The sequence below is a fragment of the Sus scrofa genome, chromosome 12 (assembly GCF_054392235.1).
Source record: "Sus scrofa isolate SSC_HxYL_T2T_F1_AM1 chromosome 12, Sscrofa_HxYL_maternal_Yorkshire_Landrace_v2.0, whole genome shotgun sequence".
In the NCBI taxonomy this organism is placed as follows: Eukaryota; Metazoa; Chordata; class Mammalia; order Artiodactyla; family Suidae; genus Sus; species Sus scrofa.
The window spans coordinates 19,143,559-19,158,051 of NC_139394.1; the positions used below are offsets into that span (position 1 = coordinate 19,143,559).

General features: G+C 57.7%; 1 protein-coding gene and 1 long non-coding RNA gene across 6 annotated transcripts; one reads left to right on the forward strand and one right to left on the reverse strand.

Moving 5' to 3' along the window:
• Positions 1 to 515: 515 nt before the first annotated feature.
• Positions 516 to 9,920, reverse strand: RUNDC3A (RUN domain containing 3A). 5 transcript variants are annotated; one of them, XM_005668758.4, is made up of 11 exons: positions 9,564 to 9,920; positions 5,813 to 5,928; positions 5,282 to 5,415; positions 5,043 to 5,128; positions 3,972 to 4,061; positions 3,783 to 3,863; positions 3,439 to 3,604; positions 3,171 to 3,328; positions 2,349 to 2,486; positions 2,134 to 2,240; positions 516 to 1,099 (listed from the first exon to the last, which is right to left on the reverse strand). In XM_005668758.4, exons 1-11 carry the CDS (start codon positions 9,668 to 9,670, stop codon positions 957 to 959), a joined length of 1,326 nt encoding a protein of 441 aa, XP_005668815.1. In that variant the 5' UTR covers positions 9,671 to 9,920; the 3' UTR covers positions 516 to 956. The 5 variants fall into 5 exon arrangements, with proteins under 5 accessions (XP_005668815.1, XP_005668816.1, XP_005668814.1 ...); XM_005668759.4 differs by having other exon boundaries at positions 516 to 1,710; XM_005668757.4 differs by having other exon boundaries at positions 5,282 to 5,418.
• Positions 9,921 to 10,015: 95 nt separating this feature from the next.
• LOC146398090 (uncharacterized) lies at positions 10,016 to 11,807 on the forward strand. Its single transcript, XR_014821136.1, has 2 exons — positions 10,016 to 10,133; positions 11,256 to 11,807. It is a non-coding gene; the product is annotated as an uncharacterized LOC146398090 (long non-coding RNA).
• The last annotated feature ends 2,686 nt before the right edge of the window (positions 11,808 to 14,493 follow it).

A 14,493-nucleotide genomic window follows, 5' to 3' on the forward strand; every position in this document is an offset into this window, starting at 1 on the left:
CCCAGAAGGGACCGTGATGTTGGCTTTGGCTCTCCGGGTCTTGCCCACGTAGAGGACCCCACACACAACTTGGAGCCGGGTCAGGCTAAGGACCCAGGGTTGAAGGGCTGGTGAGACTTGCCCCAAGGGCACAAACTTTCAGTGACCACCCAGGAGGGAGGGTGGCTTCACAGCCAGGCTTCGGCCTAGTGGAAGGAGCTGGACCTGTAGGCCAGAGCTGACTTGCTCAGGAAGGTGGCAAGGAAACGGGGCCCTGCCTTCGCCATCCTGCCCCCTGGGACGCCCCGCGTCTTCTCTGCCTGGGATGAATGAGTTACTAATTGGATCAGGGCGCAGGGGCCCTTACACGTTCTGGTCCCACGCTGGGCTGACCTGATACTTAGGAAAGCTGCCCACTCCCTGAAATCCTCCTACCACGGGGCACACACGGACTCTGGTCCAGCACGGCCTTGGCCCCGGTGCCAGCCCCTCCACGTTCTGGGCCCTGTCCCAGCCCCCCACAGACAAGGCTGCCCTCAGTCCTCTGGTTTTTATTTGCCTGATGGCCTCAGAGGCTCTCCCCTCCTCCACCTCCTTGGAGACCAAGGACGGAGTGGCTCCACGGTGTACACAGGAACAGACGGGAGAGGCATGAGAGGTGGGGGTGCTGAGGCTGGGCCACCAGCTCCTAAGGAGGGTGGGGAGATGAGCAGAGGAGAGTCCAGTAGGGAGCGAGTCAGGCGTCAAGGTCGGCGGAAGAATAAGCTCCCCGCAGCCTTGGCGCCCCAGCCTCTGGGGCCCAGCCGGCCTCCCTTGGCAGCTCCTGCCTCCTCGGGCAAGAAGTTAAACTGGGCTAGAAGCAAAGGGTGTCTTTCCCCAGACGCTCCTGGAGGGTGGCCTGGATTGGGGGACTGAGGACAGGTGGCAGGCGTCTGTGCCCCTGGCAGGTGCGGCTGGCACCCCCCGGGGGCAACTCCTCAGCTGGGGCTCAGTGCCGGGCTGCCCTCAGGACTGTCGCTCACCAGGCACTCGTTGGATTTGAAGCTCGCCAGCGACTTGCAGCTGGGGATGGAGGCCAGGGAGCCGCAGAGGCCCAGCATGGAGGGCGTGGGGTCCTTCCCTGGGGAGAGAGGGGGGGTGAGGCCGGGCCAACCGGTCTGCGTGTGTGTGAGTTGGGGCGTGCGCAGGTGCAGGCAGTGAAGGGACAGCCCTCAGGTCACCCACCAGGCGGCCTTCCTCATTTCTGGAGCGTTTGCCTTCTGCAACGCACCCTTGCTCAGCACCTGCCCGCGCCATGCACAGAGCTGGGGACACTGTATTGTAATCGTCAGTTGATGTCTCTGTCTCCCCCCTGAGGTTCACCCTCTCTCTTTGTCCATTTATTAAACACACGGTGAGCACTTGTTCCGTTCCAAGCACGGGGGATACAGAGAACGGACGAGACACGGTCCCTGCCCTCACGGAGCTCACAGTCTGGTGGGGAGACAGACACACGGACAATCACAAACACAGTGTGGCGGGCTTCCACATCCATGGCCTGCCTCGTCTCAAAGAGGATCTAGGGTCATCCAGTGCAGTGTAGGTTTTAGAAAGAAAAGACAAGGAGTCCAGGCACCAGGAAAACTAGGGTGGGAAACCAAGGAGAAGCCAGGGGGAGGGCAACACAAAAATGCATGCGTTGAAGTCCTGGACATTCGCTTGAAGGGAGCCACTAATTTGGCTCTGAGCTTCCTGGCAGCCAAAGAAAAGGGGGAAACAACGGTCAGGTGACTGGTTCACAGAGGGCATGAGACAAGAGCAAATTAGGCAAAGAACTCCCCGAGGGTCTGTGAGGAGCCCCTTCACGATGGCTCCATACCAAAAAGCCATCGAGCCCTCACCATGTGCCAACACTGGGGATTATTCTAAGCGGCATCCCCATCTTACGGACGAGAAGGGCTCAGCAAGGTGAAGTCACTGACCAAGCTCACACAACCAGAGGGGGCACAGCTGCCATCGGCACCCGGGTCTACATGACACCCCAAACCAAGCTCCCAATTGCTGTGCTAAGCTCTCGGGAAGGGCCGAGCCTATGAGGGAAGTGGCCAGAGCCTGACTACAGGCCCCGAGGCCTGGCCTCAGCCCTTCCCCGGCGGGTGCTGGGTGCTGGCTCACCGATGGGGCCCCAAGGCTCCTCGTCCCGCTTGCCCTCTCCCAGGCGCTGGGAGTCTGAGCTCAGACTGGCTTCTGCTGACAGCGGCTCCGTGCTCATGAAACTGTGTCTGCGGCAAAGCAGAGAGCTAGTATACAGGCAGCGGCCCTCGGACCCGGCGCCCTCTTCCCTGGGAGGGACAGCACTCAGGCCCAGGCTGAGCGTGGCTGGGGCTTACCTCCGGTAGAGCTTGGGGTTGTTAGTGCCTTCGGCCCCGTTGAGTGTCCCCAGTGATGGCCACTGGTTGACCAGGCGTGCAGTGAGGTCCTTGGAACCCTGGGCCAGGGGAGCGTGGTCACCGGGGATCAGACCTGTCCTGGGATGGGGAGGGGGGGTCAGGCCTGGCCAGGAAGGGGCTCAGCAAGAGGTGGGAGAGGAGTTAGGATTGAAACCTGGGTAGCAGAAACGGGTATGAATGTTCATCAGTGGGGCAGATCCTGGGGGTCAGAAGGATGATGGGAATTAGTGTCCGGGGTTAGGGGAATAGCAGGATGTGGACGGAGTCAGGGGATGGGCCTTGGTGCCGAATAGTGTGGGAATCATGAAGAGTTAGGGGATGTTGGGGGTTATGCTGGGAGGAGCGGTTAAAGGGATGGATAGGGTTGAGGTCAGGGGTCACCATGGCTGATGATGATGGGCCTACACTGCAGGTCAGAGGGGTGTTGAACAGAGGGGAAAGGGCAACCCTGTTGAAGGTTGAGGAACAGAGGTCCTTATGAGCTATGTTGGGGTCCTTGGTAGTGTCAAGAGTCCCAGAAGTAATGGCCATTCTAGCTGGTGGCAGATAATTGAAGGTGAAGTGGGGAAGCTGGTTTTGGGGGGGGGTGTCCTCGTGTTGATAACGTTAGGTCGCGCGAGGGTGGGGATCTGTGGATGAAGGTGACAGGCTGTTGGTATCGGGAAAGGTGACGTTAGAGTCAGCGGGGGCGATGGTGGGGTTCCCTGGGGTGATGTGTTGGGGGAGGCGGAGGAACGGGGTCAGGGCGGCGGCGGCGCTCACAGCTGCTCCTGCAGCTCCAGGATCACGCCTTCCAGCTCCCGCTTCTCGCGCTGGTTCTGCGCCGCCGCCTCCTCCAGCTGCAGCTGCAGCCGCCGGTTCTCCGCCTCCAGGTCTTTCAGCTGCGACTCGCGCAGACGCACCAGCTCCTCCAGGTAGCCCTGCGGGGCGCCGGCTCAGCCAGGGTGGCAGGAGGAAAGGGGGGGGTCCCCGCGGCCGCCCCAGCCGCCCCGCCCTCCTCAGGGCTCCCCTCCCCTCCCCCACCGCGCACCTTCTGCGCGTAGACAATGCGGAACTTCTGTTCCATCTTATGCCACTTGCTGTACCAGCTGTCCTCGTCGGTGACGAGCGGCAGGTAAGGGTGCTCGGGTGAGTTGTCCTCGCTCGTGCTGCTCTCGGCGCTGTGCCGCTCCTCCTCGTCCGTCAGGTAGTCGTAGCTTGGGGAAGGGAGCCGTGGGCACTTGCCGGCCCTGCCCGCTGGCGTGCCCCACGCCAGCCCGCTTGGGCGGGGGCACCAAGATTCTCCCTGCCGCCGGCCTCCCCCCGCCATCCCCGCCCCTTAGGGCGGTCTTCTGACCGCACCCACCAACCACCGGCAACAATCAGGCTGCTCACCTCTGGGTGAACTTCAGGTAGGGCGTGTAGTCGATGACCACGGGGGTCTTCCCGTCCAGCACTTCGCCCTTTAGGCAGAAGCTGGGGGCAGAGGAGCCACAGGATGGCAGGCGGGTATGAGGGGACGGGAGTGTGGACTTTCTCGGAGAAACATCCCCATCGCCATGGCCACCGCCACGCAGCCCCCACCTGAAATCTATGGCGCTCAGGCCGATCAGCATCCCGGTGAGGACCGTGGCTTCCTCCCGCAGCATGATGGCTCCCGAGTCATAGAAACGTCTGTAGGGAGGGGGGAAGGGGCCGATGGTGGAGCACCTCCCACGAAGCCTCAAGGCTTCTCTTGGCTCATTACAGACTCTCCTAGAGGAAGGAGGTATCTCTTTCCTGTTCACTCAGCTGAGGATTTGTCTCCCCCTCAGACTGGGACCCGCTGGGGACAATGCCTGGGTCTCCCACCTACTAGAACAAGCGTCCCCCGAGAATAGAGCTCCACCCTCTGAACTACCCCTTCCCCATCAAGCACTGGGTCACCCAGATCCTTAAAATCAGGAAACAAGTTCTAAAACGTGCTTGCATACAGTCAGTGCTCAAAAACATGCTGATGTGAACTCTGAAATGCGAGGGCAGGCTAGACCTACAATGCAGTAAAAACAGCAGTTTGAGTGTGGCCACCTGGGGGAGGGGGCGGTGGGTAGGTCCGTGCCTGTGCTGTACTCAGACGGCTTCAAACGCACCTTCCCCACGGACACATCTTCCCTGTGACCCTGCCCCCCCAGACCCGCGCTCTCTGCAAACCCTCAGCGCAAGGATTGAAGCTCTGGACACCGGGACTCTGTAGTCCATGGGTCGCAAGCACAGACTGCTGTTATCGTTTGGGAAGCAGATAGGGCTGTGTGTTAGAGGTCGTGGAACACGGCCAGCAAGAGAAACGATACATGGCTGAGGCTTGTCCCCGGCTGTGTCTAAGGGTAGAGCTGCGTCTGAGACCCGTGCTAGGCAGTCATGGCAGATAATGAATTTGACTTGGAAGAGAGGGTGGTGGTGCTAAAGTTGTGTTCTGGGACGGGAGACCCATCGGACTGGTAGACAGTCTGAGAGAGGGAAACTAGCAGTGCATGCTGGGAGTTGTAGTCCAGGTGCTAAAGGGTGCAGCAGGAACTTAAGGATCACATGCGTTTAGGCAATGCATGTGCCCACTGGGACTTGTGGTCCACACTGCCAGAGGTGGCGGCGGGGGGGCCGGGGGGGGGGTGATCTGACCTGGTGGTCCGGGTGTCCCGCAGGGCTGTGGTGATGTATTCCGACATGCGCTTCTCCATCAGTGCCACTCGGATCCATGCCCGGCCCTGGAAAGAAGGCTTACCTTCTTACTTGTTGCCCCAAAAGGACCCGTGCACCACTTGGCACCGTGGGCAGGGGCGAGGACCAAGGAGCAGGCTGCCCCCTGTACCTAGAGCAGGAAGCAGCTGCCCTGGCTCTGCCCTCTACCGACGGCTCACCTTGGCTCGGGCTGTGCTGATGTTCTCCATGTTCTCGATGCTGCTCACGCAGTTGTTGGGCACTTTGCTGCAGGCCAGCCGGATGTAGTCCCAGAAGCCCCGCTGCCCATCTGAGCTGAACCAGCTCACCGGACCTGCTGGGGCACAGGCTGAGCCAGGGCAGGGAAGGGGCTCAGCAAGACCAGGGAGTTTGGAGAGGGTCCATGTACTGGGGCACACACATGCGTAAGCACAAGCAGCCATGCACACCCGTAGCACCTCCCCCAAACATACGTGCACACACATGCATGTACACACAGGGCACACCAGCCCATAATTGCATGCCCACTGATGGGGCTTGTGGGCACCCACCGTTTTGTGCCCAAAGGACCCCTCCCCTCTTCCCAGCTCTGTGGACGAGCTTCTGTGCATGGTCCAGAATTGGAGCCAGGGTCAAGGATGGGGTTCAGAAAGCCACAGAGTAGGGTGGCTGGAAGCTAAAGGTTGGGAGTTGGGAGGGCTGGGCAGTGGGAGACAGGAACCTGGGCCCACCTTTGAAACGGTGGCTGAGGATCTGCTCTAAGATGGCTGCAAAATTCACAAACTCCTCGGATGAGTCGTCGATGGGCTCTGCCGTGTACTTCTCCAGCAGGGTTTTCACAGAGAACCTGGGCGAGGGGGAAGGAGAAGGGGCAGTGGGGTGTCAGGTGGGAAGACAGGGTGGCTGCGGGTAGAAGAAAGGCATCAGGCAAAGAGAGGGAAGCAAGGGCAGAGAAGAGGTCCCAGGATGGATGTGGTGGGGAGGTAGCGGAAGAGACGGCGGGAGGCAGGCGACAATAGAGTGACCGTGGAGGTGCTGTGACATGGGAGAATAGGGTGGCAGGTGGGAGACTGACACAGTAGGTGACAGGAGAGGTGACAGGCAGAGAAAGGGGGCTTGGGGAACAAGGTATGAGGGGGTGACACGAAAGATGAAGCCCCTTCCTCCTTGCTGCCCCGCCTCCCCTCCCGTAGTGACTCCCCTAGTGTCAGAGAAGGGTGGGAGTCAGGAGCTGCTTTGTGCCCCTGCCCTGAGCTGTCTTCTGCTACTGCTGGAATGACCTCCAGTCCCTTCCAGGGTGGGGCTGGGGGTCACCTGTGCCAGGGCATGTGAGTTGGCGCTGAGCACATGGAGCGTGTGCATGCCTGGGCGGCCAGGTGGGCTTCTAGCACACGGATGCCCCCCCTTCCCCCTTTTCCTTCCTAGCTCGGCCACCCACACACCAGCTGCCCAGAACCAAGCGATGCAGAGCTAGGCAGAGGGACATGCAGGGTGTGGGTCTGACACACACAGTGGGTGGGAGGGGGCACTGGCAGCAGATCTCTGGAAGGGGCTTGGGGGCCCGAACACCTGGCTTCTCAGCGAGGAAGGAAGCCAAGGGACGCCCATGGGGCTGAGGGACTGGAGCCCAGCAGCCCCCATCCCTCTTTCCAGTCCTGCTTGGAGCTCCGGCCTCCTCTGCAGTCCCCACGCCTGCAGTCACCACCTGCCATTGCTGCAGCGGGGTGGGGCAGGGGTGAGGACGAGGCTCCCAACGCCCCGTTATTGTCCCACTGTGGGTGGCACAGCAGGGGCGAGGTATCCAGGGATGCAGGGGCTGCTTGGAACTGTCCCTTTTTTTTCTAAGCTCATCAAGCCCTGCAATGTGCCAAGCACTCTGCCTGGGTATCTCATCCATCCCCACGGCAGACCTGGGAGGAAGGTCTCCTCATTATCACCCACATCCCCATGTTACAGGCCCGGTAGCTGAGGGTCCAAGAGCTTGAGTGATCTGTCCAAAGTCACGCAGCCTGTGGGGAGTCAACAGGTAGGGCTGATTCCAAAGCCCTCGCTCTTTCTGCTACATCTGTGGCCTCCTGGTGGCTGCTCAGTAGAGGCCCCTGAGCAGCCCCTCCCTCTTCCAACCTCTGTCCTCTACTCAGCAGGCTCCAGCCCTTGAGCACTGGCCTCTGGGGCTCTTGGACTAAGCCCAAGGACCTCCCTCCCTTCCCTTTAGGCTTGGAGTTAGTCTGGCCTGAGATCAGAGCCAGGTCAGTGCTGGGTTGCACTAGGGAGAGGCAGCCTGGGTGGACAAATCCTGTGTCCTTGTGATACCGATGTGGCCTTGGACAAGTCATTTAATCTCTCCAAGGCCCATTTTCCCAAATGCAGACAAGAATAATAGTATTTGTCTTATCAAAATTTGGTTCAGATCCCAAGACATATCTGGAAGGTGAGTGTACAGGTCATTGGCCAGGGGTGGTGAGGAGCCGGGCCTTTAACGGGATGGCCAGAGGAAGCCTGAGTTTAAGGCATTATCTGGGCTTCATTGTGCAGCCCCTCCCCCGTGATTTCTTCTGGTCTTTTGGGTCAGACCTCAGTGGGGGCCTGCAGCCGGTTTCAGCATGGCAGCCATCTGCCATCTGCCCTCAGGGGTGCTGCAGAACTGGTCATCGCCCCCGGGAGCCCCGTGGTGTGTTCCCTGTTAGGAGGTGCAGTGGCTGCTGCAGGTTGCCATGGAGACAGGGCAGCCAGGGCCCAGGGGAGTCCTTGGCCTGCTAAAGGGAACTGTTCTGGGAGCTGGAGGCAAACCACATGACAAGGATGAGGCAGCAGGGGCCTGAGAGGTTTCTGAGCCTTTGTCATGCTTCCGATCCCCCCCGGCAAAACTCCATCCCTCACACCCCAGCTCTGAGCCCACTTCCAATCCACCAGAGCCTCTGCTTCTCCAGCCTAGGCCAAGGGGAGTTCCCTGCTTCCCCACACCCTCAAGAGGCCCAGGTGTCCTGGCAGGCAAGAGAAAGGAGAGGAACCTAGGTGTTGAAGAGAGAGGAGAGGGCCAGGAAGGATGTCCTCGGCATGAGGCTACCGGGCGAGGCTCCTCTGGGCTTTCCGTCATTACCATTCCTTGGTGGGGCTGTTACAATGTTACAATGGGGATGAAGCGCCCAAGGCCCAGAGTGGTTAGGAGACTTCCCCAAGTTTGCACAGCTAATAACTGTTAAAGTAAGAGCTTGAACCTAGGGCCATCTTTATTTACACCAGCCGACAGGGTTTGAGGGTGAGCATAGAGGCAGAGGTTTGCATTTGGGCTGGGCCATTGCTGCACTCATTCCTGCTACAATATTCTGGGTGTTTTTGCAGGGGTCCGATGTGCACAGCACTGTGCTAGGCCCTAGGGATATGATGGTGTGAGACAGACGCAGTGTGGCTGCGTGTGTGCCCAGAACCCTGGAAGGAGCTGTAGAAGATGGGAGCCTGGGCGTCAGGTGGGCACTGAGTCCTAGGGGAAAGAGCAGGGCCAAGGCCTGTGTGCAGGCAGGTGGGGCTGGCCAGGGAAGACAGCTGAGCTCTGCACTGGGAGCACCCTGCCCTTGGAGGTGGCATGGGGGAGAGGGGAGGTTGCAGATGGAGAAGGCAGCTGGCATGGGGACCCAAGGGGAGAGATGAGGGCAGGTGAGGGCCGAGGGACAGGGGCTGAGCTACTGGCCATTCCTGGCTTCAGGGCAGGGCCGGGAGGGTGAACCACTGCAGGCCTGGGAAGTGGGAAGGTTCATTTCCTGAGCCTCAAGAAAGCGGGCAAGGCTTCTGAACACTGCGACAGCCCCACCCTCAGGGACCAGTGGCTCTGCCCTCCCAACCTCCTCCCGGCCAACCCAAGAGACCCAGGCTTCTGTGGTCAGGCCCTCAGTCCTTCCCAAAGCAGAGCTAGTGCCCCACACTCTTCACTGCACTGATTCGGGGACATTGCCTACATGCCCAGTTAACCCTGCCCTAGGCTGCAGCTGCCCAGACATGGAGGAAGGTACATCCCTGCTCCAAGATTTAAGCATCAGCATCTCCACGGAAAGCCCCACCCCAAAGAGGCCAGGCTGACGGGGAGAGTGAGGGTATGCTCGGAGGGATACCCCCTGTCCCCTCGGTTCTCCTCAGCCCACCCAGCTCCCGCCCCCAGCAAGGGAGCCAGCCATCCTCACCCCTCCCCCTCGCACACAATGTCACTTCCTGGTTCTCACAGGAAGCTGCAGTGCTAATTAAACACCCCTAACCCCCCGGGCTGCAGGCTGAGCAGAGGCCTGGCTAGGCCTAGAGGGGTAGGCATCAGACCTCCCCAGGCCTGGCCCTGAGGACAGTGGATGCGCTTCTCTTAACCTTGCGCTGCCTCCCTTTCCTCCGCGGCTGCTGTGCAGCCATCCTCCCGCGGGCACTCTCAGGCCGGGTTTCGGCAGCCCACCCCCACGCCTCTCCCGGACCACCTCACCCCCGCCCGGCGGCGGCGCCCACCTGCACACGGTGATCAGGTTCCTACGCTCCACGGCCACATTCCGGGAAGATGCTTTCTTGGAGGACAACCCCAGAGCCATGGTGGTCTGGACAAAGCTCGCTTCCATCCAGATGTGTGGCCACTGCTGCCGCCGTCAGCTGCCCACCCGGCGCCGCGGCCCCCCCCAACAGATCACGGCTGGGCCCTCTGCCCGCCGGGGCCCCTCGACCCCTCCAAGGCCATCCTCTTGCCGCTGCGCCTGTTGCCCGGCCCCCTGGCTCCCTCCCCAGGCGGCGATTCCGGAGCAAAACAAGGCCGGGGAGGGAGCTCTCCGAGGTGCTGAGCCGGGGCGCGTCACCCCCCCCTCCCCTAGCCTCCCGCCCCCCCTCGGCAGGTGACGTCAGGGCCCTCGGGCCCCGCCCCCCGGCAGGCCGGGGACCAATCCGCAGAGGGTGCAGGATTTGGGGGCGGGGAGGGAGAGGAGAGCACTGGGCCTCAGGGAGGACTGAAGGGGGTCCCCGGAAGACGCAGCGTTTGGAAGGAAGAAAAGGGGCATCTGGCTTGTCCTCCACCCCCGTGATCAGAGCCCGGTACCCCACGCTTCGCATCTCTGAGCTCCGACCCCTCTACCCCCTTGTTTCTTATCTGCGATCAGTGGGGTCTAGCTCAGATTTCGCCCCCTGATTTCTCCTCACCTCCTGTACTCTCGTCTCAGCCTCGGCCCCCACCCGTTCAGTGTCGGCATTCCCAGCGAGGCCAGAACCAATCCTAGAGACCAAGGAGCAGTGAGAGCCTGCGTGACTGTCTGCGCCCGGGGGGGAGGGGGTGGACTTGTCTGCAGCAGCCGGCTTCTAGGGTGGGGGATGGGAATCCAGCCTATGCGGTAGGAGCCCAGCGCCTGGGACTCCTCTGGACAGTGAATGGAGCAGATTGGCAGCTAAGGGCCTGGGCTCTGTGGAGGTTCCCAGCCGCAGAGCTGGTGCCCAAAGTAGTAGGAAGGCAACTGCTCCTTCTCAGGGTCCTACGTCCTCACACCCCCAGGTGGCTTGAGGGTTAAACCCCTTGGCTACCAGAATTGCTGCAGGGTGCCATCAACTCTCTTTGCAAGGCCAGAAAAGCTGGTTGCATGTTTTGGGGAAAGATGGGGAAACGGAGGCACCGGCCGGCTTCCCTGCCACCTTTCGCTCTTTCACATCTCCACTCGCATCTGCTCCATTCCTCTATTCAGCCTGTTCTCTTTCACCCACTCAAATGTCCACCTCCCATAGAACGCCTTTCCATGTTGATAACAAGGGCTTCACTCAGTTTCTCCATCTGGCCTCAGAAACATCCATTCCCAGGCTCAGCTCATATCCATTCACCAACTCTGCCCATGCACTGGATTTACTCTGCTGGCTGGTGGATGGTCAGTATCTCTGCGTTGATTCAGATGTGCAGCTACATCTGACTACGACCAGCAGGCAAGGACCCTTTTCTAGCGCAGAGAAGGAGGTGAAAGACCTGCCAAGGTCCCCAACCTTGGTCTGTCTCCCTGGGGGCTGGATCTCCTGCTCAATTCTTGGCTTCTGAGACCTCAGAGTTAGTCTTCTCTGTCCCTCCTCTCTGCCTTTTCCCTCTTGCCTCATCTCTAGAAGCCCCTCTTAACATCCTCCTGCCTCCAGACCCATCCCCAGGGGCAATCACAATGTTTGTTCTTTTGTTTTTCATTGCAGGATATATCAGATGCCCAAAAGAGCACCTAAAACACATGTGTGCAGCTTAAAGAATGTTTCCAAAGCACAAGCCTGGGATGTAATCTCAATGATCAAGAAATAGGACATTGAGGGCGTTCCCATCGCGGTGCAGCGGTTAACGAATCCCACTAGGAACCATGAGGTTGCGGGTTCGGTCCCTGCCCTTGCTCAGTGGGTTAAGGATCCGGCGTTGCCATGAGCTGCGGTGTGGGTTGCAGACATGGCTCAGGTCCTGTGTTGCTGTGGCTGTGGTGTAGGCCGGTGGCTACAGCTTCAATTCGACCCCTAGCCTGGGAACCTCCATGTGCCACGGGAGTGGCCCTAGGAAAGGCAAAAAGACAAAAAAAGAAAAAAAAGAAATAGGACATTGCAAACACCCCAGAACCTCCACTATGCTCCTCGCAGATCTCATCTTCATCCATCCCCATAGGAGGTAACCACTACCCAGACGTTTGTGATAATCATTTCCTTGCTTTTCTTTGTAACTTCATCATCTATGTGTCCATCAATAAAAAATATGGTTTAATGTTACCAGTGTTTAAACTTTGTAGAAATGGAGTCATCTTGGAGTTCCTATTGTAATTCAGTGGCAAGGAACCTGACTAGTATGCATGAGGATGCAGGTTCAACCCCTGGCTTTGCTCAGTGGGTTAAGGATCCTGCGTTGCCATGAGCTACGGTGTAGGTCACAGACGGGGCTCGTATCTGGCATTGGCTGGCAGCCGCAGCTCCCATTCAACCTCTAGTCTGGGAACTTCTGTGTGCTGCGGGTGCGGCCCTTAAAAAAAAAAGACCAAAAAAAAAAAAATGCAGTCATTCTGTACGAATTCATTGGTGATTTGCTTTCAGTATTAGGTTAGAGCGGTTCATTTTCCCCAGTACACTATTCCACTGTGTGACTATACCACAATTTATCTATTCTAACCATAAGGGTTACTTTGTGCACCAGATAGGGCCTAGTCAGAAAAATGAAAACCACATTACCTATTTTGGGTAGAGGGGATTTGATTACACAGGAGTTGGAAGAGCAAGGAGAGAAAGAGGACACTGGGGCAACGAGACAACTCGTGGAGCTTGTAACTAAAGAAAGCAGTAAGGGGAGTTCCCACTGTAGCAGAGTGGGTTAAGAACCTGACTGCAGTCGCTTGGGTCCCTGCAGAGGTTCAGATTTGACCCCTGGCCCAGGAAATTTCAAATGCCACTGGGTGCGGCCATTAGAAAAGAAAAGAGGAGTTCCTGTCATGGTGCAGTGGTTAACGAATCCAACTAGGAACCATGAGGTTGCAGGTTCAATCCCTGGCCTTGCTCAGTGGGTTAACGATCAGGCGTTGCCGTGAGCTGTGGTATAGGTTGCAGACGCGGCTTGGATCCTGCATTGCTGTTGCTGTGGCTGTGGCATAGGCCAAGAAATGGCAAAAAAAAGAAAGAAAGAAGAGAAAAGAAAGACATCAGGAAGGAGGGCTGAGGACACAAAAGAGAAGTGGGGGCCCAGACGCCCCCAGCGGGCTGCCCCTGGTGTCATCTACAAACAAAGAAAAGCCAGCTATGAAGCTGGTTCTCTGAAGGCAGAAAGAAGCTAAAGGCTAGAGCCAACTTCCAATGACAGAGCGACCCTGAACAAAGCCAAAAAAAAAAAAAAAAAAAGTGCCTTCTCCCTTCCTCCTGCCCTCCATCTCCCTCTAGAGTCTCCTATTCACAGACCTCAACAGAAAGCCAGTAAAAGAGTCTGGGAAATAGGAGTTCCCCTTGTGGCTCAGGGGTAACGAACCCGACTAGGATCCATGAGGAGGCAAGTTCGATCCCTGGCCTTACTCAGTGGGTTAAGGATCCGGTGTTACCATGAGCTGTGGTGTAGGTTGCAGACTTGGGTCAGATCCCGCGTGGCTGTGGCTGTGGTTTGCGGCATAGGCCTCAGCTGCAGCTCCAATTGGACTGCTAGCATGGGAACATCTGTGGTGTGACCCTAAAAAGACGAAAGAAAAAGAAAAAAAGAAGAAAAAAAAGCTAAGGCAGAGGAAGAAAGGGGACATGAATTTATATACATATGTATTATTTATACACACACACAGAGTATATAGTATAAAACAAGCAAGCAAAAAAAAAAAAAAAAAACCCATAGCTTCTACAATTCTTATTTCTGTAACTGGTCAGAAGCGGATATATTATTTATTTATTTATTTTTAGGGCTGCTCCCACAGCATATGGAAGTTCCTAGACTATGGGTCGAATCAGAGCTGTAGCTGCCAGTCTCCACCACAGCCACAGCAATGTGGGATCTGAGCTGTGTCTGCAACCTACACCACAGCTCACGTCAAAACTGGATCCTTAACCCACAGAGCAAGGCCATGGATCAAACCTGCGTTCTCATGGATACAAGTCAGGTTTGTTACGGCTGAGCCACAATGGAGTCTCCAGAAGCTGATATGTACAATTTCCTCTTCCATCACTTATTTCATTGTCGTCTTGCCCTTAGGCAGCACCTCCGTTTTCTGCTGTTTTTAAACCATGTCAGGTGAGGGAGTTCCTGTTGTGGCTCAGCGGTGACAGAGCCAAGTGATATCCATGAAGATGCGGGTTTGATCTCTGGCCTCACTCAGTGGGTTAAGAACCCAGCAGAATTGGGTGAACTGTGGTGTAGGTCTCAGACGAGCCTCGGATCCCACATGGCTGTGGCTGTGGCACAGGCTGCAGCTGCAGCTCTGATTTGATCCCTAGCTGATTGGCGAATGCCCCAGTTTTCTCAGCCGTCTGTTGGGATGGCCCCGAGGCTTATGCTACGACTGGCTCCCTGAGTCCCCAGCAGGATTAAGCTCCAGTTGTCCACAGTCTGAATTTGCCTGATAGCACATCCCTCACTGACCATCTTCCCTTCTCTGTGTCACTTTCCCACCCACGTGCAGGTAGTTCCCAACATCGATTCCTCAAATAAATGCTTGCCTTCAAATCTTCAACTGTGGTTTTATTCCTGGGGGGAATCCTCCCTTAAAAAAAAACAGTTGGGGAGTTCCCATTGTGGCTCAGCAGATTAAGAACTCAACACAGTGTCCAGGAGGCTGTGGGTTTGATCCTTAGCCTCATTCAGTGGGTTAAGGATCCAGTGTAGGTTACAGATGTGGCTTGGATCTGGCATGACTGTGGCATAGACCAGCAGCCGAAGTTCTGATTCGGCCCCTAGCCCAGGAAGCCACAGGGCCCTAAAAAGAAACAAAGAAATTGA